The sequence below is a fragment of the Sciurus vulgaris genome, assembly GCF_902686455.1.
Source record: "Sciurus vulgaris genome assembly, chromosome: 11".
Lineage (NCBI taxonomy): Eukaryota > Metazoa > Chordata > Mammalia > Rodentia > Sciuridae > Sciurus > Sciurus vulgaris.
In genome coordinates this window covers 12,554,770-12,577,817 of record NC_136472.1, presented here as the reverse complement: position 1 = coordinate 12,577,817, position 23,048 = coordinate 12,554,770, and the positions used below count along the sequence as shown (strand labels likewise).

General features: G+C 59.8%; 1 protein-coding gene across 1 annotated transcript in view; it reads right to left on the bottom strand.

The window, feature by feature from the left end:
* Positions 1-2,251: 2,251 nt before the first annotated feature.
* Positions 2,252-23,048, bottom strand: part of SYT7 (synaptotagmin 7) — a 59,931-nt gene continuing 39,134 nt past the window's right edge. The window contains 9 exon segments of the mRNA XM_079105388.1: positions 2,252-5,541; positions 8,594-8,686; positions 8,688-8,750; positions 8,752-8,795; positions 9,329-9,443; positions 9,841-10,010; positions 13,143-13,413; positions 17,240-17,375; positions 22,172-22,294. Coding sequence (XP_078961514.1) covers positions 5,437-5,541; positions 8,594-8,686; positions 8,688-8,750; positions 8,752-8,795; positions 9,329-9,443; positions 9,841-10,010; positions 13,143-13,413; positions 17,240-17,375; positions 22,172-22,294 — 1,120 coding nt within the window. The 3' untranslated portion in view covers positions 2,252-5,436.

Genomic DNA, 23,048 nt, shown 5'->3' with positions numbered 1-23,048 from the left:
CTAGCACCCCTCGCCCCACAGCTTCCTTTGACTTCCACCTTGGTCTCTGGGGAGCAGGGAAAAGGGCGTCCTAGAGCAGTCAGAGGTGGGTAGGGAGCAGGGCAGGGAAGCTCTGAAGAGTTGTGTTTATGCGAGGGATGCAGGGGACGAGGCCAAAGGCATCTGGCGGTCAGAGCAGGAAGGCAGGCTGTGGGATCTTCGAGGAGAAAAGAAGTGGCAGGAACAGGTGCAGGTGGTAAGTGACTTGCCCACCAACGGGTGTGTGGACTCCCAACCAGTGTTCACTCCACACCACTCGAGGGCTGCTCCCGCCTTGACTGGCAGTCAGCTCTAGCCTGTCGCCACCCACCCCACGATGGCCACTGCCTCCAAGCCTTCAGACAAGGGAGCCTCCTGGCCAGCAGAGTGGTGCACAGATGAGTGATGGGGAGGATCATTTCCCTGGCACCCCCACACTCAGGGGCTTGGGAAAGGGGGAAGAACAGGGTACCTGGGAGTCAGGGCTCCTGCCTCTCATGCCACCAGCCAGCTTTCTTAGCCATTTGTCCCAAAGCTTCCTCAAGACACTGTTGTTCTGAAGATGGACATTTATTAGCACACCCAGGCGTGCTACATAGAACATGTGTTCAGACAGGGATCTTGCCCAGGGGGGCGCACAATCTAAACAAGACACAACACACACGCACATACACACGTATGCACATACATGCACACACACATGCAGGGACAGAGACAGGGGGAGTGCAGTGTCTTCATGAGAAACACGTTCAGGGGAGCCACAGGCTGCGGTCCTTCTGGCTGTCTTTGTGGGGGAGGGAGAGGTGTGTAGGACATGGCCTTCCCAGAAGCAGCGGCGGACAAGGAGGGACTTGCAGGAAAAAGAAAACACTGGAGAGCAGCGGTTCCAGGTACAGGGAGGGGCAGGCAGCTAGCTCAGGGCAGCATGGATGGAGACCGGATCCGATGAAGTGAAGGCGGTGCTTGTACGTGTACCAAAGAGTGGACTGTCTGTCCAGGGAAGAGGCCCTGAGCCGTGGCTGGGGCTGAGCCGACTCTGCCATTGGCTGTTTTCAGAGCGCCTCAACAGAGGCACCAAGGGAGTGCCCCGAGGCTACTTACCTGACCCCAGGGCTCCCTCCAGAAACAGAGATCTGAAGCCAAAAGGAGAAACCACTTTTCTTTCTTTCTTCTTTCTTTTTTTGTGGTGCCGGAGGTGGAGCCCAGGGCCTCTGGTGCTAGGCAATCTCTCTACACCTGAGCTGCACCCCCAGCCCACAACCACCTTTAAAAAGGAACATTAAAACGAGGGCCTAGGAAATTGAAGGGGCAGAAAGGGAGAAGATGGGCAGCTTTGTTGGTGAGGGTACCTTAGTGCAGCTCAAGGAGGCAGCTGCCAGCCCCAGGTGCTGGGGAGCGGGAATATGTGGCCCCCTTTGCCCCGAGTAGGGTGGGGCCAGCAGGTGGGCATGTGACCAAAGATGCCAGCATTCCTTTTGTCTATGTCTGAAACAGATGTAATGCCTCCCTCCTGAAGTGCCCTGAGATCTAGCGGGCCTGCTGCCCCTGGGCAGCGTGGGGAGGCGGGGTTATTGCTTCTTTGTGGACAGAGGATTCTAAGGGCAGAGGGAGGAAGCGTACAAGGCCACACAGGCTGGAGCCAGATGGGACCGAGCTTCCCAGGCTCCTAGGCTGGGACTTGCCATGGGCTTTTGGGTTGGAGAGATTTTTCTAATCCTAAATAATTAAACTAGAGAAAATGGTGGAGAGAAGCCACAGGTCTAGCCAACAGACCCAGAGCTCTCCTGTCCTTTACCCCACAGGAACCAGGAAGGGGATACTGGCCCAAAACCGCAGCAGCTCCTTAGGTGGTAGTGGAAGGTGAAGGGGCCTCCTTTGGTTTTCTGACCTACCTTGGAGGGTAGCAAGCATCCCCTGGGAACCAAGGGAAGGGATGTCCAGCGGGGTGGAGATCCAAGGGGCACCCTAAGGCCTCCAGGAGACTCCACTCCCAATAAACCTCCACCTGAGATGGGGAGGGAGCTGCCCCTGCTCTCTAGGCAGCTGGTGGGATCATAGCCTGGATCTGAGGATGGGCCGGAAGCTCAGAAAGGGCCAGGTCACCAGTGAAGTCCCAGAAGTGATGAGCTGAGTGAGGGGAGACTCAGCCCCAGGCTCCCCATCCCCTCACCCAGCTGCTTCTCTCTGGGGAGGGAGCCGGCTGGGACCAACAGAGGAAAGAACCAAGGCCCTGCTTTTTCACGATCCTTTATTAATCAGAACAGGCCTTGCCACAAAAAGCAGGGCCGGTTCCCACAAAAATATGATTTTGCAAAGAGGAAATCTTGCTGGCTTAGAGGGTGCGTGTGGTGGAAAATTTTGTATTTTTTCCTTTTTTTTTTTTTTTTTCTTCTCCAGTTTTTTCTTCACTTCTCTTTGCTGCAAAAATTTTTTGTGGTACTGGGTTTTGTTTATTTTTTTATAAAACACTTGCGCTCAAGGACTCAAACACAATACAAACAGGGCCACCAATCCCCACCCCTGGGGCCCCAACTGGGCTGGGCATCCCCCCGTGGCTATTTTTGTGGCTGTTTTCCTTTGTCCCTTGCCTGGCCTCTGGTGCCTGAAGACAGGTCCTGGGCAGGTGGAATTTGTACAGCAGTAATGTGGAAGAGATGGTCACAAGAAAGGATACCGGAACAAAGTAACAACTAAGTCTAGGGTGCCCACAAAGGTGGGTAGATGACACTCATGGGGGGGCTGGAACACAGTGAAGAGACAGACGGCCCTGGTGGCCTCGCTGTCCCTGGAGGCTCTCTGGGGGAAGGGCAGTGGGCCTGCTCTCAGGCTGCGGCAATAATACTTTGCTCCCAGGTAGCACCTTCAGAGTCCTCCTGCTTGGACCCCCAGGTCAGGTGGTGGCCTCACAACCTCCCCTATGAGGTAGGTGGAAGTATTATTACCATCATTTACAGAAAGGGAAACTGAGGCCCAGGGAGTGTGGGTGACTTGCCCAAGATCCTGGGACGGTGGCAGGGCTCCGGAGCCCTCCCCTGCCCTCAAGTTCCCCCATTCCTTGCTCGCTGTGCCCTAGACTGTCCCGTCCCCACGCCGGATCACCTGCGGCCTCTCGTGCCAGCCCACCTGGCCCTCAGACCCCCACCTGCAGCCCCCCGCCTGCATCAGGGAGCGAGCTCCTGCGGCGCCGGGTGCTGGGGAATCCAGGCGGGGCATCTGCGAGCAGGAGGGGGTCTGACCGGGCAGACTCTGCGGGAGGCTCCCTGCAATGTGATTGGCTAAGAGTTCCGTGGGCGGGGCTCGGAGGGGGATGCAGCAGCTTCACCGCCTCGGTGGGAACTGGGTCCCCAGGGCTCGCAGGCAGGCAGGGGCCCTGGGGCGGGGCTCGTGGACTCGCCGCCTCCCGCCGGTCGTGGGGGCGTTGCATCGGAAACCCCAAGCGGATCCGAGGGAGGGCGGAGACTTGCGAGTTCCCTCGGCCTCTCGAGACTTCTGCCCTTCCTACTTCCACAAGGCCTCCGGGGTCCCCTAGGGACCACTCCCCAGGCCACCCCATGTAAAGCAAGCTACGCTATAGAAACATTTGGGTTTACAAAGAATGTGGGTGGACTATTTGCTTTACATAACTAGCATTCTTCACTCTACAAAACGGTTCACCTACTACGGATGATTATCCTCCGGATCCCATGGACAGGTGGGGGGCAGGCAGGACGGGTGGGGTGGGGGGACCGCGGTGCGAAGGCAACTCAAGAGCATTTTAATATGGGCAAAAGGTGGCCCTGACAATGGCATAGAAGGAAACGCTCAAGGGGAAGCCCGCTAAAGGAAACTGGTTCCCGACGACTATGCTTTCGCCAGTGCTTTGGATTGTGGGGACCCTGTGCGGGTTCCCTCGGGGTGGCAGCCCACCTCGGGTAAGAATGTGGTGCAAGAGCGCGACACAGACGTGGTGTTCTCGCGCCACCTTGGCGGTGTGATCTGGGAATGTTCGGCCCAGGCACGTGGAACCACTGGATTGAGACTTGTCACCAGCTGGGTCTTGTATCAGTACCAGGCCCAGTGTAGGGATGACAGGGCTTAAGCAGGGATCATCCTGAAGTCTGCTGTCTCCAAGGAGGAACCAGTTCTAGTCTCGCAGTAGCTGGGAGGAGAAACACAGCTTCTTTGTGTGGGGCCACCTCAGAGTTCCTAGAATGGTCCCTGCTTTCTCTGCCTGCCGGTGGTGGGAGGGGCAGAAGGAGCGTTCTGGAGGCCCAGGGAAGGTGGGGGAGATTTGAGAAGACAGGTGATGGAAGATCAGAAACCACCAGAGGAGAGGGAAGGAAAGGGAAGGTGTCTGCCCACCAGTGGGGTGAGGGTGGGGAGTGAGGAATGGGGCGGGGGTCTGCACAGGCAGAGAGAGGGGAGGAAGGGCCAGAAGCTGGAGAGCATGGAGCATAGTGCCAACTTGGCTGGAACCCGAGACTCTGGAAAGAGGGGGAGTCAGGGAAGAGCTAGTGGGGGCTGGGGACCCCTGAGCAGGAGGGGAGCAGGTGCATCCTGTGAAAGCTGTGCACACAGGAGGTGCCTCGGAGTTGTCAGCACATGTCCAGGGATGAGTCACTGGGGGAGGAGCTCCTGGGGGGACTCTGAGCAGAGGGGGGCCCTGAGGGGCAGGGCGAGGACAGGGGGATGGCCCTGCCCCTCGTCCCACCTCTACTGGCCCTGACCCCAGCCTGGACCTCTCCAGGCCTCCAGCCCCACCCTGCCTTCCACGAAGCCTTGCTTCCCCACAGTCCGTAGCACTGCTGGCCCCAGGGGGACAGGGAGCAAGTGCCCCCCTCTCTCTCTCTCTCACACACACACACACAGACACACACACACAGTGGACACAACACAAGTGCACAGGGCCTGGGCTCCAGGACCCGGGAGCGGGCTATGTACTGTCCTCAGCATTCAGGGCCCAGGCGGCACCTGAATCTGCCCCGGACGGCCTGTCTCGGCTAGGCCAGGGCCAAACGCCCCGGTCTCCCCGCTCGGGCCCACAACCACGGCTGCAGAAGGGGTGGTTCTCTCCACTCCAGGCACTGCCTTAAAGAAAACGGGGGGCCATGCCCACCTGGCGGGCCTCTGGAGGGATCTGCCCGTCTGCCCAGCTGGCTTTCGAGCTCTCCCCCACTTCTTTAGTATCAGCAAGTCAGGAAGGAAAGGGGCAAAGCAGGAAAATGGCTCCCGGAGCCCCACCCTGAGCTGGACGGATGCGGGTGGGCTGGTACTTCCTAGAACGGGGCCCAGCTGAGTCCTGGGACCCCTCCCTGCTGAGCCCTCAGGGCCCTCCCCTCACCCGTGATGGCAGAGGGGCAGGCCAGGCATTGTGCATAAAGTGGTGAGGCCATGATGGGGACCTGGGCCTCGGCCCCCTGGGCCTCCCTCGGCCCCCACTCAGGCCTTTAGCTGGTGCCACTGGGCCACAGGCTGCCGGGGTCGGGCAATCATGTCCTTCCAGTGTTTCACCTCCCCTGGCCCGCTCTTCCAGGACAGGTAGATCTGGGGAGAGAGGGAGGAAGATGCATTAGGGCCATCTCCGGTCTGCCCCGCCCCCGCTGATAGTGACTCCCACAAGCCCACAGAGGACATTCTTGGCGGTGCCGCCCCACCCCCGCAGGAGCCTGGGCCTGCCTGGCCCTTTGAAATTAGCCTGTGACCTATTTGGCAAAGGCAGCCGTGGAGGCAGTTGTGTCCATGGCCTTCCCTGCCCTACTGTGGGACGCTGTCTAGCTCACCGTGGTGGCAGGCGCTCCCACCTCCCGGGTACTTACACGCCAGGCACTAAGCTAGGACTTTCTATCAGTAGATGGCCGCGTCCTTACTGCTGGGAGCAAGGCATAATCACCTTCCTAGTCCACAGACGCAGAGTTTAAAAGGGTGCAGAGGTGTTTAACACGGGTCTTGGGGCCCTAGACTACTGCCCTGTCCTGCCCCATCCTGCTTGGCCCTGTATTGGGGCCTTCCCAGCCTAGTGGGGCTGTGTGCACAGATCTCCAGAACCCTCCAGCGTGAACCTAGCTGACCACAGCCTGGAGAGTGGGCCAGAGTGTGGGAAGAGGAGTGGGTGCTATAGTACACCTGGCCAGTACCCCCCAAGGGTGTCAAGGTCACAGACAATACAGGAGACTGAGAAACTGTCAGAGGAGACGGGGACATGACAACTCAGTGCCAGGTGACACCCTAAACTGGATCCTAGAACAGAGAGAGGATATTGATGGAAAAAACTGGTGAAATACAAGTCTGAACTTTAGTTCCTAGTAAAAGCCTCAGGCTGTGACAAATGTACCATCTTCACGTGAGAGGCAGACTACTGAGGAATCAGGGTGAGGCGGACGTGGGGACTATCAGTACTACCTTCTCTATAAATCTAAAATATCCAAATAAAAAGTATTTTTAATGGAAAAAATAAAAGCAGGGCATGCTAGGGCATGCTCGTAATGCCAGCGACTCGGGAGGCTGAGGAAGGAGGATCAAAAGTTTGAGGCCAACCTGGGCAACTTAGCAAGACTGTATTGCACAATAAAATAAAAGGATTGGGGATGTAGCTCAGTGGTAGAGCCCCCTTGGGTTCAGTCTCCAGTACTGGGGAGGGAGGGAGGAGAGAGAGAGAGAGAGAGACAGAGGGAGGGAGGGAGGGAGGGGATGAGAGAAAGAGAGAGAGAGAGAGAGAGAGATTAGAGGAGAGAGAGAGAGGAGAGAGAGAGAGAGACCGAGAGAAGGAAGAGGAGGAGGAGGAATAATGGTGGAGGGGACGGGAGGGGAGGGGAGGGGAGGGGAGGGGAGGGGAGGAGAGAGGAGGGATTTAAAAAAAAAAAATGGAGGCAAACTCCAGCTCTGCCATGTAGGTTGGAGAGACCTCCCTCTGCCTCCGGCTGGCTTGGCGAGTGTTGTGGCTCGGGGGGCACGAGGTATACTGTACATAGTGAACTTTCTCCGTTATGGGTCTGTCTCTGCAGCTGGCTGGCTGTCCACTCCATAGGGTCACAGAGCCTTAGGGCCACTCTGGGAAAGGTCCTCATTTGCAACCTGAGTCCAGCTGTGCTGGACTGATACAAGGGCTGAGCAGGCCTGGGACTCAGAGGGTTGCCTAACCTCCCAGGCCAGAGCAAGAACAGATCTGCCTCTGCCTCGGTTCAGTGACAGAAGGTAGGTCTGTTGCAAAAGGACCTATCTGTGCTGTCTAAGGAACATGCGATTCCCAGAGGAGAAGCTTTGGAAGAACGTAGACACAGAGGGTTTCCATGGTCCTTGGCCTGAGCTGGGCACGGGAGGACTCAGCAGGCTCTGCCCAGAAAAACACGTTCTCACTGGAATAGGGGTGGCGTGTCCTGTGACAAGCTGGCTGGTCATGCTCATGGCAGGCAGGGCCAGCTGTCCTCTGTGAGGCCAGACTGCCTCCCTCACTCCCAGTAGCACAGCCGTGTTCCCCGTTCCTAGCTGAGGGACGCCCCCAGTTCAGCCCCCCTCCCCTGCAGGTGCCCAGAACGTTCTTCCCTGTGTTTCCCAGACAACGCGATGGCCTAGGCAGTCTGTTTCGCCCTCGCTCACTCTGCCTGTCCTTGTCATTGGTTCCTCCATTGGCTCCTGGGCAAAACTGCACAAGCCCAAAGATAACCTTTATCCTAACAGTAGCTAACAGGCGGGCTCTAAGACCTATGCCAAGCACCTGGCCTGTGTCACCTCATTCAATTCTCCCAGCACACTACTGTGGTTAGGATCGTCCCCACTCGTTTCAGAGGAGAAAAGGAGGCTTAGGGAGGGGGACAGCTGTTAAAGGTGAAGCTGCAGAGCCAGGGGTGTAGCATCTACCTGTGGGAAGCCCTGGGTTTGATCCCCAGTCAAACAGAAACAAGAGGTGGGGCGGGAACTGGACTCAGGTAGGCTGACTTCCTGAGGCCACCCGTGCACACTGAGCCATACACGAACCCAAGAACAGACACTTCAAAGTAGAGAAATGGAAGGGTCTATGTCACGGAGTCACGTCCTAGAAAAACTCAAGACTGGGACATGGATGTGTAGGTGAACAGATGAGAAGAGAAGGTCACCTTCGGTAAGGAGGACCTCTACATATCTTGGGCAATTCTTCTAAACACTCTGGAAAGTTCTGTAGCCCCATCTTACACACTGAAGCTGGGAGAGACCAGGTGGTGGGCCTCAAGGTCACCCGCTCTCAGTGGGCAGATCAGGTGGGACCTGCAGTAGGTTCCTTGGAGTCTGGTGGTAAGCACTTGACACTGACCCCTCAGAGAAATCCAGGGCCTTCCTGGAGGATCCTGTCCAGAAAATCCTGGTTTTTGTGAACCAAGGTGCTTTCCTCCCTCTCACGTCCCTCTTCCCCTTCCCTTCCAGTGGTCTGTCCTGATGAGCGTGCCCTCGGAGGATGCCTGGGGAGGGACCTTCATCAAGGTCTCACCCATGCCCTCATTTTTCAGATAAAGAAATGACCCACGACAGGAAGAAACTGACCCGTCGTCTCTCTTGGTGTCCAGTCCTGTGCTCACCCACCCCTGCCACCTCCTTGGAGGAACAGGCCCCCGCAGCCCGGCCCTACCTTGCCTATGACGTCGTTGCGGCTGAGCTTATCCTTGTCCATGACGGTGATGACGATGGTGGTCTCCCTCAGCTTCTCTGTGGGGATGTCGAAAGGCAAAGGACTCATTGAAGATGGGGTTCAGGTTCCTCTTCATCGTCACCGTCTTCTTCTTCTCCAACCCGCTTGTCCTTGTACATCAGCCACACCTTCACATAGGGGTCTGGGAAGGAGGGGGGGGGTTAGAGGGACGGCCGTGGGGGTACCACCTAGGATCCTTGCCCCCTTCCAGCCGTGGAAGCCAAGGTGGCGGGGCTGGCTGTGCGCTTTCCCCAGAGGGCAGGGAAAGGCCCAAGGAAGGACCGGAAAGATCTGGGGGAAAGGTCTGATGGAAGGGTCAGAGGGGACCTTGGCCATCAGTACCTGGAGCCACCTGCTAGCATCAATGAGGAAACCAAGCCCCAGAGAGGCCAGGTGCCCAAGGTCAGAGACAAGTGGCTTGAACCCAGCACTTGAACCCAGGTCTCCCCAGAATAGTGACATTCCCTTTCTTCTCCATTCCATGAAGGACAGGGTCCAAGATGTTGCTGTCCCATAGGGTCACCCACAGGGGTCCCCAACATCTCTAGGGTAGAGGACCCGAAATGGAGGATGGGGGTCAGGGATGAGGCCACAGCACAGACCCTGCCCTCTGCATCCAGAGTGACCCCGTCAGAGCCTCCCCTGGCCTGCCCGCTGCCTCCAAGAGCGCCGCACCTGAGGTGCCCCCGATGTCCATGGCTTTGAGGTTCCGGGCTTTGATGATGTTCACGATGATGGAGTTGGCAGAGGGGTTGTAGCAGAGGGACAGGAGCAGCTCCCCTCGGCTCCCCTGGGAGGGACCGCGTCAGGGATGAGACGGGGCCACGGGGAGGGGCGTGGGGCTCCCCTCCCGACTGCCTCCGGGGCCCCTCTGGCCTGGCCTGGTGCCTACCCATCCCTTCTGTCTGTCATTGCTGTCGCACTGTGTCCCCGCCTCTGGAAGCCCTGCACCCCCACCCAAGGACCCCCACTTCCTGAACAGAGCCCCAAGTTCTTTTCCACAGCTCAGGTGAGTCACTCAAGTGCCCAGGGCCAGTGCTCGGACCACTGGTGGGAGGCACCTCCTTGGGCACCTCACCCCTCTCCGAGCCCGGCTGGCATTCCTAAGGCCGCCGGGGCACAAGGAGGATCTGCCGGCCCTGACAGGGCAGCCCCCTCCGGCCAGAGGCCCACAGGTGAGGCCTTACACTCCCATCGCTGCATGGCTTCAGATCCTTCCAGAAGGTCTGCATCTGGGTCAGGTCCACCTTGTTGAGGGGGATGGACACCTCCCCGATGGGGTCATTGCGGCTGAAACGGTCGTAGTCCAGGACTTGGAGGTAGAGGACCCTCTGTACCACCTTCTCGTAGGGAAAACCTGGGGGACAGACATGTGAGGTGAAGAAGGGCACAGTGGTGTCACCCAGGGCCCAGGAGGAAGACTCCATGGGGGGGAGACTGGCCCATGGCCTCCTGCTGCCCTGACACCCAGGACAGCAGCAACACCTGGCTGCAGTCAGGGCTTCCCGAACGTGCTAGGAGGAAATGCCACTGTCCATGTGGACCGCTAATGGTTTTCCTTGGTTGGAGGGTCTTGTTCATTTCACAGATGAGGAAACCGAGGCTCGAATGGCTTAAATTACCTGCCAGTCTCATGGCTTATAAAGGGCAGAATTGGGGTCATCCATTCGTTCACCAGGTGTCTATCCCAGTGAGGGGCATCTCTGAGCTGCCACGGCCCATCATCCTGAGGCAAGTCTGGACAAGTGGCTCTGTTGGAGGTGGACCAGGCTGCCAGCAAGTCCCTTGGGGGGACTGAGGTCGGGGGCGGAGAAGTAGGGATGGACTGGTGCCCTGGGACTCCTCCTTCCCCTTCCAAGGTGGCCTGTCCTTCCGTTCTTCCTGAGCAGATCCTGCAGCCTGCCCCTCCTCCACGCCACCTCCCTCGCCCAGCCACCAGCGGGCACCTCCTGCCTAGACAGCCGCAAGAGTCTCCAGATTGCCCTCCCCACTTCCACGCTTCCTCCTGGTCCATTCTCAAGGCAGTGGCCAGAGTGAGCTTTTAAATATAGCAGCGCATCCCAGCCCTCTCCTGCTAGAGCCTTTCAATGGTTCCCGGTGCACTTAGAATAAAAGCTAGGCACCCTGCCTTGGCACAGTCCTGCCACAATCTGGCAGCCCCTGCCCGTCTCCTGACCACTCAACGACGACAGGCCGCAGCCTCCTTCCTGGTCTCTTTGTGCCTCTGCCCGGCTCAGGCTGGCCCCCCCTGCACCCGCTGGCTCTCCTTTCAGCCTAGCTCTCCTCCTGATGGCGGTGGCTGGGGGGGACGCCCCGCGAAACCGGGCGCCCTGCTTTCGCGACAAGCACCGCGAAAGGAGGTTTATTCGTCCATTTCCTTAAGGGCTACCTGACTTGCACGTGGGGCTAGGATTTCCAGAAAGGCATCCCTGTCATCACCCACCAGACCCCAGCGTCTAACACCGTTCCTGGCACGTAGTAGGCACTCGATAAATATTTGTTAAGAGAATAAATAATTGAACAAACGAATAAGTGCCAGGGAAAGAAGTGGTCTGATGGAGCAGCAGGAGCCGAGGCTGCAGGGAGGGAGGTGGGGTGGAGAAGGGGGGAAGGAGCCAGGGGAGGTCAGGAGGCATTGTCCCCTGGGAGACTTAGAGAGGTGGGGCTGGCTCCGGGGGTGGAAGGGGCACAGGCCACCCGGAGGCCTCGGGGCTGAGATCCTGGATGAGGGGTGGGCAGGGAGGAGAGGGCCTCTAATGCCGCAGCCCCACCGGTGGAGAAACTGAAGGCAAGAGCTCTGGAGGCTTCCAGCACCTTCACCCAGAAGCAAGGGAAGCATAAAAGAAGCCCCTGACAGGAGCAGGGGAAGAGGAAATCCTCCAAAATCATACAGGCCCCTTTCTTCCTGTTAAGGAGGACTGGGTCTTGCTTCTCTCGGAGGCCCTAAGGGATCTTGCCCAGGTGTCCCTGGGCATCTATTCAGGTGGAATGCACGTGGACAACGTTCCGGGAACACCAGCAGCCCCAAGAGGTCTGTGCACCTGCAGCTGTCTTCAACGCCAGAGCAGGCAGGCTCCTATCTGGTGAACTCCTACTCATCCATCAGGACCCACCTTGAATGGCCCCTCTCTGGGGAAATTTCCTTCAGCACCACCAAGGGAAGCCTGCACTGGGGTCCTGTAGCAGCCGTCATGCTGTGTGAGGTTCCAGTACCAACCCATCTATGTCCTCCATTAGAGCAGTAATGTTGAGGGCCATAACAGGGCCTCGTTCTTTTCTGAACTCTCAGTTCCTAGCTGGGAACTGATGCTGGGTACCTGTCTGTGGAAGGGATTGGGCGACTGCGGCTCTGTCCATCATCCTCCCCCCATCAGCTGGCCACGTATGCCTCCAGATGGCCAGACCGCTTGCTGGGCCCCCGCACTGAACAGGGAGGAGACCTAGAAACACGTGAGCTCACCCTCACTTACTCAGCGAGGTCATTTTGCAGAACCAGAGGGGTGCCGAAAGACACCAATTGGGTAAGAGTCCGTGGGGTGCACACTGCAGGTTCTGGAAATCAGGGGACCAGGCAGTGGAAATCACAGGGGGTTATTCTCACTGGTCGAAACCAGGCTCCTGGGAAAGAGTGATGGCCTCTCTAAGTGGGGCCCTGGATAGAAACTGCTCCTCAGCATGCACCCAGCTTCTGGGTTACACTCATTCCTCAGACGTGAAACATAAAGACAGGCCTTCAGGAGAGGGGAAGGACTTTCGCCTCAGTGGCCTCCTGGAGCCAGAGGACATGGCTCAGCATCCTTATTCCTGTCCCAGCTTGGGGTCGGGGGCGAGAGTGGGGGTTGGAGACCAACAACAGAATGTGTTTAACAAACTGCTATCAGCATTTTCTGAGTGCAGGGCCCAGTTCTAAGTGCTTTGCAATAGTTAACAGTTTGTTTAATCCTCACCATTATTATCTCTGTTTTGCAGATGAGGAAACCAGGGTACAGAGACGGTTAGGGAATTGCCCAAGGCCACACAGCTAGTAAGTGGAAGAGCTGGGATTTGAACCCAGACAGCCTGGCCACAGCCTGTGCTCTTAACGATGCACTCCGGTTGCCCCAGGGCACTCCATTGCTGAATGCTGTGGGTGCCTCCTGCCTGTCCGACCCTCCTCAGGATGAGTGCTGTGCCGGTGCTGAAGCCCAGGGGCACCAGCTGCCTGCCTTGGCCTCTGGATGTGCTGCTGGCTCCTCCCGGCTCCTGAGACCTGATCCAGCTACATACAAAACGCATCAGGTTGACTGGGCCAAGACGTGCCCTGGGCGTGTGCAAGCACACTCACATGCACACGTATCTGTCCATGAGCCCACACCTGTACCGGCTTGCACGTTTGTGCACCTGTGTGCCCCCAAGCGTGCCTATGCGCCCGTGCTTGTGCCCAGGGCCACGCGTGTGTGGTGGGGTGGGGCATGAGGTGACCAGGGTAGGGAGGGCGGCGCTGTCTCACCTTCAAAGAGGAAGGTCTCGTTCCAGTGGGGGTTCAGGTTCTTCCGCTTCACCTTGGTCTCCAGCTTGTGCTTCTTGTCTGGCAGCAGGTAGATCTTGACAAAGGGGTCGCTGGTGCCGCTGAAGTCCTTGGCCGGCAGCTCCTGGGCCTTCATGATCTTCACGGTGAGCGTGGACTCCTGGAAGTTGTAGCCGACGCTGAACTGGATGCGGCCCAGGTTCTCTCGGCTGCAGCCCTCGTGGGCCTCGTCCTCCTCCGAGCCCGGGGAGAGCTGGGGGTGGGCAAGAGGCAGCAGGTTGGGGAGGGTCCTGCTGCTCAGGACCCCCTGAAACCCAGCAGGGTTGCGAGGCCTCTCTGCACTGGAGGCGGGTCCAGCTACCACGAGCTGCCCTTTCCTGATGGCCACGTGCGGGGCCGGCTCGAAGAGTGGCCCATCCCGCACTCAGGGCCGGAGGAAGATGTTCAGGCCAGCGAGCAGGTGTCTTGACCAAGGTCTCCTGGGGAGGGGGGGGAGGGAGGGAGGCAGAGCCGGAAACGGCCCCCTCTTCTGAACCTGATCTGTGTGTGGACACATGTTCTCCCACTTCCTGTCACAGTCCAGGATCCTCCTGGCCACCACAGCTGCCTTCACCTCCCCAGGCCGGGAGGCCCAGCCTTGGTGCATGGGGGGTCCCTGGGTCTCCTCTGTCCCTAGCCCTGTGGGCCCTGCAGACACGTGGCCCAAGCCTGGGCTGCAAGGCAGATGGGGGCGGCTCCAGCTTCAAGAGCTTGCTGCCATGTACCTGATGCAAGCCACTCCCTGGGGTGCTGGGTGATGCAATTCACAAAACGAGAAAGGCAAGCGTCCCTGGGGTGATGTCTCTGTGAGGCAGAGTCACCAGGGAAATGAGAAACTCAGACCTGCCTGTTCCCGTCCCCAGGGAGTCTGACTGGATCATGCTGGGGTGGGTCTGGGCATCCATACTGTCTCCAAAGGGCCTCAGATGGCTGGACTGTGTGCCCGGCTCGGGACCCGGGAAGGCACCCAGTCCCCATCTGCTCAGCGCAGAGGGTGAGGTGGGAATCGGGTTCCCATCCTGACACGGAAAAGTCGGCAGCAACTGGGGGAGGTCTCCCAGTCAAGGGTCAGCGGGGACCCCTGGGCCCTAAGCCCTGCCACCTCCAGCTGCTGGGGTCCAGACCCATCGGACAGTCTGCTGGCCCCCGCATCCCTGTCTCTGCTGATTAGATGGGAGCAGGAGTGGGACCCAGGGTACCACAGGTGAGACAAAGCTCCAGGTGGCTGTCTTCTCTCCCCTGCAGAAACCTTCTCCATGTCCCCCTCTTCCTTGCTACAGTGGTGGCCACAGGCTCTGACATGCTTCATGATACAGGTAATATTGATGCAGACGGGGTACACCTACCATGGCAGACGACTCATGTCACCTTCTTACTGCCAGGCCAGGCAGTTGTCACCGCTCTCTAGTTGAGGAGACTGGCTCAGAGAGGTTAAGTCACATGTCCAAGATGGCACAGCAGTATGAACCCTCTCTGACTTGAAGGCCTGCTCCTTCCACCAGAGCAGGCCACACCCCAGGGTGATACGAGACTCCCCCCAACCAGCCAAGCCTTCCCTGTGCCAGGTGAGAAGCATCCAAATCACAACAAATGATGGTCACTATTGGTACAGGCCAGTCGCCTGCCACCCTGCCCTGTGCCAGGGCCTCCACCCTTACTCCTTACTCCCAGTGAGGCAGTGTTCCAGTTTGCTTTTGGAGCACAGAGAGGGTGGGTAACTTGCCTCAAGTCACCTTGACTGAAGGCGAACTGAACCTGCACCCGGGAGGTGCCAGCCGTCCTGAGGACCCTGCACCTGGCTCCGCGTCCTGCCCAGACCTGGAACTTTACCCCTGGTTCCACCCGTGGGTGGGGTGCCAAGCGGCCCCTGCTGCCCTCCCTCACAGCAGGAGGCTTGTCCTCGAGGATGGCCACCGACCCAGGCTCTGCTCTCTCTGTGCTCTCTCCATCTGCTCCTCTGCACCCTGAGCTCAGCTTCTGCATCTCAGAATGGGTACCAGGGGACAGGACTGGCGTGGCTCCCGGCAGGTCTAAATGGGCCCACGTTCCTTCCACAGTCCTGCTCTGCAGCCTGGTCCCCTGGCCCAGGGACCAAGAGCCTAGGACACTGCATGAGTAGGCAGGGCCACTAGCCTTCCCCTTTCCTCTGAAGTGGGGGTGGAGTTGTGGGTGACTAGAGCCCCGGGGGCCCCAGCCCCACCTGAGGTCCTGGGTCACTTGGTCTAGGGTAGTACTGGGCTGGCCAGGTGGGTTTCACTGCAGAAAGAGGCAGTGCCTCTGCACCCACTCCCAGCCCTCCTAAGCCACAGCCCTGAGCCCTGACAAGCTCTCTCCACGGCACCCAGGCCGGCTGCCCCCATCCAGCCCCCCGCAGGTGCCACCTGAGCCCCACCCCCAGTAGAAGTTAGTCCCTCACAGCACCAGGTCCTGGGCCAGGGCGTGGGCACCTCAGATGTCTGGGTGGTCCTGACACCCTCTCCCCACCGTGCTGGTCAGCTCTGGGTGCCTGACTCCTGTCTTCTGACTCCCGGCCTCTGCAGGAGGGAGTCCGGGGCTTATTTGGCCTGCTTATCTTTACCGTCACTGTTAATGCTGAAGACCCGGCTCTGCCATAAGGCTGGGCTATTAGACTCTGCCCTCTACCCTGGGCATCTGCTGACCACGAGAGGGAGGTGGGCCTGCCATGCCTTCCACCACCACGCCCGTCAGCCCCTCCCTGGGGCAGCAAGGGGCAGGCAAGCTGGCTGGGAATGGGCCGTCTCTCTGGGGAACCTGGCTCCTGGAAAACATAACTGATCGCAGGGCTGTGAGAGAGGCAGGTGGGCGGTGGCAAGGGGCATCCAGGACAGAGGCTGGCCAGGACTGTCTAGATGGGAGGCAATGCAGGCGAGGTCGGGGGGTGGGGGGCTGTGGGCGAGGGGAGATCTGGGCTGGGGAAGATGGGCTGCCCTAACCCGGCTCCGACAGAAAGGTGGACTCTCCACCAATCTCCGCTGGAAGGCTGCCTCTCACAAGGTGGCCTGGGGTCTGTGTGTCCACAAGAACTTGAGAAATGCCAGGCTAGCCAGGGGCAGTGTGGGGGGGTGGTTAGAGCTGGCTGCGACCCTAGACCGCAGAAGGGGTGGGGCTGGAGGCTTTGAGGGCCTCAGGAAAGGTGGCGCCTGTGGGGCCAGCGCAGCGGGTAAGGGCACTCTGAACTGACGCCAGCACTGGCAAGGGCCAGACAGTCCCCCAAGCCCACTTCCCTGTCTCTACGGAGGGAAGGCGACCAAAGAAATGATCTGCCCCGGTCATGTCCAGCAGGACGGGGGCGGGCACTGGTTCCTGGGACTTCTGAGCTGCCAGAGCTTTAACTGATGCCTGCTGTAAACCCCTGCGGCCGAATTTAGGGGCTCTTTGGAAAGTACAGAAGGGACAAGTGGCCTCGCTGCTGCCACCAGGGGGCGCCCTGTGACTCACACCTGGCCTTGGTGAAGCTCTAGGATCTGCGTCGATCTGCGTCCGCAGCGCAGTGTGGAGGCGCCGCAGCACAGCGGGCCTTCCCAAGAACCAGGACCGTGGGCTCTGCTCCTCCTCTTCTCTCATTGCCTCCCAGCAATGGGAAGCGGGGGAGGTGGCCAGCGTGGGGGTACGAGATGGCCTCGGCTGGGTGCGCCACCCCAGACCTTCACTCCAGGGCTGCCACTCCAAGGCAGGGGACACCTTCTGCCCCAAGGGCCACCCCCCAGCCTTTCCTGCCAGGGACATCAAAACGTGTCCCAGGAGCAGGCTTTCCTAGGCCACTTCTCAGTCTGGAAGGGGCACCAACGGAGGGCCGGCCTTCCTACTTTCACTTGACAGGTGAGGAACCTGAGCCCAGAGAGGCTGTTGGGTGAAAGAGCCGGGAAGAGACCCCAGGCCTTGCTCCCTCAGGTCCCACGGTCACTGCACTCTGCCTGGCTCTCAGGCTGGGTCCCTTGCCCACTCCAGGTCCTCAGGTTCCCACGCACACCTGCCTCCCCGCCCAGCCCCTCCGAGGGGCACAGGCGCCCGCTTCTCACCATGAGCATCTCGCTGGTGAGGGAGTTGACGAGGTCCGAGACGGAGGAGCGGGGCTCGGTCCGGCGGTCAGACTCGTCATGGGGCGTCTGGCCTGGCACTGGGGCTGTGTTCACCGCCTTCCCTCCTGCCGGCAACCTGGGAGAGGGAATCCCATGAGTGCAGGCCGGAGCTGGGCTGGGCTGGGCGCCATGGGCCTGGACCCGCAGCAGCACCTTCTCAGATCTTCTCCGGAGCCCCTGCCACCTTCTGCAGGCGGGCAGGAGCAGCGCTCTTGTCCATCAGGAGGCCTGGTTTTCCCCAGCCTCCTGCTCAGGGCCCTTGCGCCCTGCAGCCTCTGTCCCAGTGACTCTGCCTTCACTGGCCCTGGGGGGCTGTTTGGGGTGGAGATCCCACTCTTTCCGTTCCCCAGAAGCCTTCTAGTGCCCAGTCACTGACTTGCATGGTTGGTCTCTGAGCCTGCACCCCTCTGCTGAGGGCTGCTCCGCCATGTCCCCCCAGCCTGGAAGGGGGAGGCTCACTGGGGAGGCTCCGGGTGGAGGCCAGGTGCCTCTATGTGTCATTACCCTCTGCAAACAGGTCAGTGTCTGTCACCAGGTGCCCCACCTGTTTGTTCAGGCTATTCAGAGTACAGCTGCTCGTCCACCCTCCAGACCAGGTGAGGTCATGACCACTGTCCACACAGCTCTCGGGCAGAATTTCTATCACAAACGAAGCATTCAGTCTGCACTGTCTGAGGCAGTAGCCGCTGGCCACACAAGGCAAGGGGGCATTTGCAATCAGGCCAGTGCAACTGAGCACTGAGGTTGATTTTATTCAACAGAAGCGAATTTAGACCGGATGGCACCTACTGGGCAGGACGAGCTGACGTCCCTGTGCTCCCCAGTCCCCACCCTGCCCCTACTGGGAGGTCTGCACATCTGAGGAGGCTCTCACCCGGAATCAAAGAAAGACAGGGACCCCCAGGCAACCCCGTGTGCACCCTACTCCATGCCGTTCCCAGAAGGCTCCCGTCTCTGCTCAGTGGCCAGGCCTGGCACCTGGGCTCCATTCAGCTGGGACTTGGGAAGGGTTACTAAAAGCCTGCCCGGGGACCAGGCTGGACTGTCCCATGAGGAGGAAGAGAGGTGGGGGTCGGCAGCGAGGAGGTGATGGGGGACTGGCAGCAGGGGGCTTGGGGCAGGCTAAAGTCGAACAGCTTTCAGAGCAGAGTCACAGACTCAGCCACACAGGCTGGACACAAGCCACGGCCCTCTAGTACAGACCGGCCACCAGCACACAGGCGGCCACGACAGGCACAGACAGACATGCACGGAATATGCCAGGCCCTGGAGGAGAGGGGCCAGGACCCAATAGCAGGGTGTGCACACAGACACACGCGTGCACACAGACACACAGACACACAGACACACACACACACGGAAACACACAAGGCTGGCAGACACCCGGGGGACAGGGAGAGAATGGTATGGGCGTCGGGCAGGTCAACAAGAGCAGCCGTGAGGACACACACAGTGATGGGCACGCTTAGATCCCCAGAGGAAACCCATTCAGGGACACCCAGGCATGCCAAGGAGCGCACATGAATCGGGACAGACTGAAACAGAAAGGAGGGAGCAGACACAGAGACACCCCGATGGTCAGGTGCTGATACACCTGCTGTAAGAACCTGGCCTTGCTGCGACAACACAGAGACCCCCACCGGCCCTTGACAGGCTGGACACCCCTTCCAGAGGCGCGGACACAGGAGCGCACGCAGCGCGGGGCGCACGTACGGCCCCCCCACAGACACACACACACGTGTGGACATGTGCTCACGCAGACAGGCGCGGGGAGGAAGAGGAGACTGAAATAGCTGGAGAGGTAAAGTCAGGTTAAAAATAGAGCAGGAGAGGAGGAGAGCGCAAGGTTGACTGCTGAAGGTATGAGAAGTCGAGTTATTTTGGCCACGCCACAGCGGCAGCACAGCTGCAAAGCAGCCTGGGAAAGATGGTCAGCGCCACCCAAGCTGTCGGAGGTCACAGGACAGAGAGACAGAGAGACAAAAGGCACAGGGAGAGGCAGAGGGAGAGGCCGAGGGGCCCGTCACTGGCCCAGGGACATCCCTGTGAGGAGCAGATGGGAGGAAGGAGGCAGAGAGAGAAAGAGAGGAAGAGAAGAGAGAGAGACAGAGGCCAAGAAAGGTTAGTCAGAGACATGTGGAGAAGGCTGCTGGGTGGACAGGGACAAGGAGGAGCGAGGCGGCCAACAGGAGAGGCAGAGAGGAGGCAGGGGACACACAGGGGCAGAGGAACATGGTGGCTTCGGAGGAGGCGAGCAATGGGGGTGGCCTGGCCGGCCCGGCCCCGCTGGGCGGGGGGTGGGGCCACGTGGAAACCATTTGGATCCCAGGAGCAATGGAGAGGATGGCTGAGCACATGAGGTGGGTGGGTGGATGTGCGGTGCAGAATGAATGAGGCCAGCTGCGCGCCTGGGGCCAGCGGCCACTCCCCTCCCAGGCCCAAGAGGCTTCCAGGTCCTTCCTAGAGGAGCAGGGGTTTGTGGACCCTGGTGTGGGAGCCACCTGGAATGGAAGGGATGGGAGGTAGGGGCTACCCTCCCATCTTCCTGTGGTCGGATGGCCACACTGCCACCTTGTCTGGGACCTACAGAGGCTCCTCCTTCTCATTGGGCGCTGTCTCCCACCAGCCTGTTGCTAGAGGCCAACGGAGCATGTTCTCTCAAACAAGAGACACGGGGTCGCTGGGCTGGGCGGGGTGGGGCGGGGGCAGAAGGGCGGACTCTGGGTCTGGAGGGGAAAGCTGAAGAGGGACAGGTGTCCAGCCATACTGCAAGGTCAAGGTTACTGGAGCCCAGCAGATGGGGACCTAAGATGCCCGGCCCCAGCAAGGGTGGCCATGCCAAGCTTTGGGATGGGGAGAGCCTGCTGGGGGAGGCACTTGACTCTGTGGCCCCCCTGTGGTGGCCCACCACTGGGGAAACGCTCCATGGGCCGTGAGAAATGAGTTCCCAGGATGGGTGGGCATGACCAGGTGGGAATGGCAGGTGTCCACTCGGAAAGTCAGGTCAGGTGGGGCGAGAGCCGGTGGCTTCCACCTCCACACCCCCCTTTCCCAGGAAGGCAGAGGACAAGCTGATGTCATGATCAGAAGGGATGGGTGTGTTAAAATATGGAGTGAGACCTAAGTGGCGAGGAGGTAAAAACAAGCCGCGGGCAACAATGGCGCCGGCTGATCAGCACGGTGGGGGGAAATCTCGTTTCCAGCCTGCTGCTCCCTCACGCTTCCCACCTCTCCCCAGCCAGAGGCTCAGGTTCTTAGCAGGCTGTCAGAGGGCTCTATCACCCCTGCGTCCTCTTGTCCGTGAGCCTGCCCCTCTCCCCGTGGCCCTCTGGCCTGCCTGCAGCCCAGCACTGGGAAGCCCCAGCTCCTGGAGGACCCAGGTGGGTTGGGAGTGGCAGGTTCTGCCTCTCCCAGCACCCTAGACATGGGCCCAGAGCCTGACATCATCGGCGCCACGGAGCGAAAGGACAGTCCCCACTCGCCCCTCCCACTCTCCAGGGGCTTGCGGCCCACCACAGACATGCGACATGGACTCGGTGGGAAGGAGATGAGAGGGCTGGTCTCCAGAAGCCGCGGGAGGGGCAGCCAGCCAGCAGTCTCGGGCTATCCACTCTTCCCTGACCCACTGGCCCCTGGCAGAAGCCTGGGCCAGTCCCTTCCTGCCCCTAAAGGCCTCTTAGTAAGCTCAGGGTCACCTGTCCAAACAGTCCCTGTCCAGCTCACAGGATCTGGCAAGTGCTCCAGCCCAAGGCCCATTTCCTCATTAGAAGCTCAGCATGTCTGAGCCAGAGGGCTGCTCCCCAGAGGTCACCCTGCTGGTCCTTGACTTGACAGCTGCAGAAGCAGAGGCCTAGAAAGGGCTGTGACTTGCCCACCATTGTAGAGGGAAGCTCTGGCCAAACCAGCAGTTTGGGCAGGTGTCCTGGCTGCTGGGCCTCCGTCCCCCCACAGGATTTTGATCTCAAGGGAAGCAAACCTAACCAAGGTGACGAGCCCTCCTCTCATCCCTGGGACCACAGGTGTGTGATCAGCTCAGCCTAAGGCCAGGTGTGGGGAGGAGGCTGGACCAGGTGCAGGATGGTTCCGACTGGGGGCTGCCTCCTCCACTCTGAGACCTCCAACCTTCCCCCTCCCACGAAGCAGTGCCCACCGCCTCCTGGAGACAGGGGCCCGTAGGAGCCGCTTCCCTGAATTCCTGATGGCCGAGGCTGTGGAGGTGTAAATGCTCAGCCTCTGCAGGGCCCTGAGGGCAGCAGCGACCCTGGGGCCCGACAGCCAGGCCTCCTCTTGCGCCAGCAGCTGCCTCAGCTGCTCTTGGCCCCGCACCCCACTCCCTCCTCCTGATACCCGGGCTCAAGGACTGCCCTTCTGGTTCCTTCTGGTTGCCAGACCTCTCCCATGCCCCATGCCCTCCTCACCAGGGCCCCCTTCCGTGGCTGAGCAGCCCAGCAGGGGGGTTGAGGTGGCGGGGATGAGGGAGACCAGGCTGGTCTCACATCCCCTCCGCAGTCCACCAACCACCAGGGAAACGGGGATTTCAGGGTCAGGGGTGGGGCAGAGATGAAAGATGAAGGGGGCAGCAGAGGGGAGCCAAGCAGGGAGATGGGGCAGAGAAGGCTGGGCTTGCTCCCGGCCCGCCCGGGCAAGCATGCTGGGGAGCAGGCTTGATCCAGAATGGTCCCTTCATAGCCTCAGGGACACCACCAAGGTGGCTGTGAGGGGGCACCAGCTGGGGAGGGGGCTCGTCCTCCTGCTCCAGCATCCACTGAAGGCACCACCGCCTGGTCCAGCAGCCGGGGCCGGTCAAGGCAGGCGGCCTCTCCGTGCCTCCTTCTCTGCCGCCGCCGCCGTGGGCCTCGCCCGTGCTCGTACCTCTTGTCCCCCTGAGCGTTCTGGTTCTGCTGGGTTCCTGGGTTTTGCAGGTCAGGGATATTGGCAAAGTCATCCTGTTCCGAAAGCCCTAAGACCAAGGATAGCACCACCATCCGGCCTTCCCTGCCCGGCAGGCAGCCCACCAGCCGGGGCGAGACCAGGAGGCCCCACGGGCAGGGGCAGGGGGAAAAGGAGAGACAGAGACAGAGACAAAGAGAGAGAAGAAAACAGCGTAAGAAACTGGCCCTGCAGGGAGGAAAAAAAACTTCAGCACTGTCAACAGTGGTAGGACAGAGTAGGGAGGCGGGAGGGGGCCCGGAGGGAAGGTGTCCACAGCCTGGGACCCCACTTGCCTCAGGCCAAGAGCAAGACTGTCGGGGGTGACATGGGGAAGGGGCTGGACAGAGGGCTGATGAAGATTGTTGGTGGCAGGTCAGTTCCAAGGGAACAAGTAGAGGTAGCTGGGGTGGGGGTGGAGCTCAGGTCCTGGGACATGGCAGATTTTTGAAGGCTAATGCATCCCCGGCTGAAGTTGCTCTGACCACCTGGGTCCCTGGGGGAAGGGGGAGGGTCTGTCACCATTTTGTTCTAGGATTGTGCATGCGGGTTAAGGTTCTCAGCGGGCAGCATCTTAGAAACTTGAAATCCAATGAGCACAATACCCTGTGCTCATGGAAGCCCATCACAGACCTCTCTGGGTCATGGTCAACCAGATGTCTTTGAAGCCAGGAGGGGCCTAAGGACACAAAGCCCCAGGTTTCCAGATACATAACCCATCAGAGGAGAATGGAAGTCCCTTCTGGCATGTAGTATACTGGGCACAGCAGACCCTTTCCTGTGTTCCCCTTCTAGAGATCCAGGGAATGCCCGCCAGGGA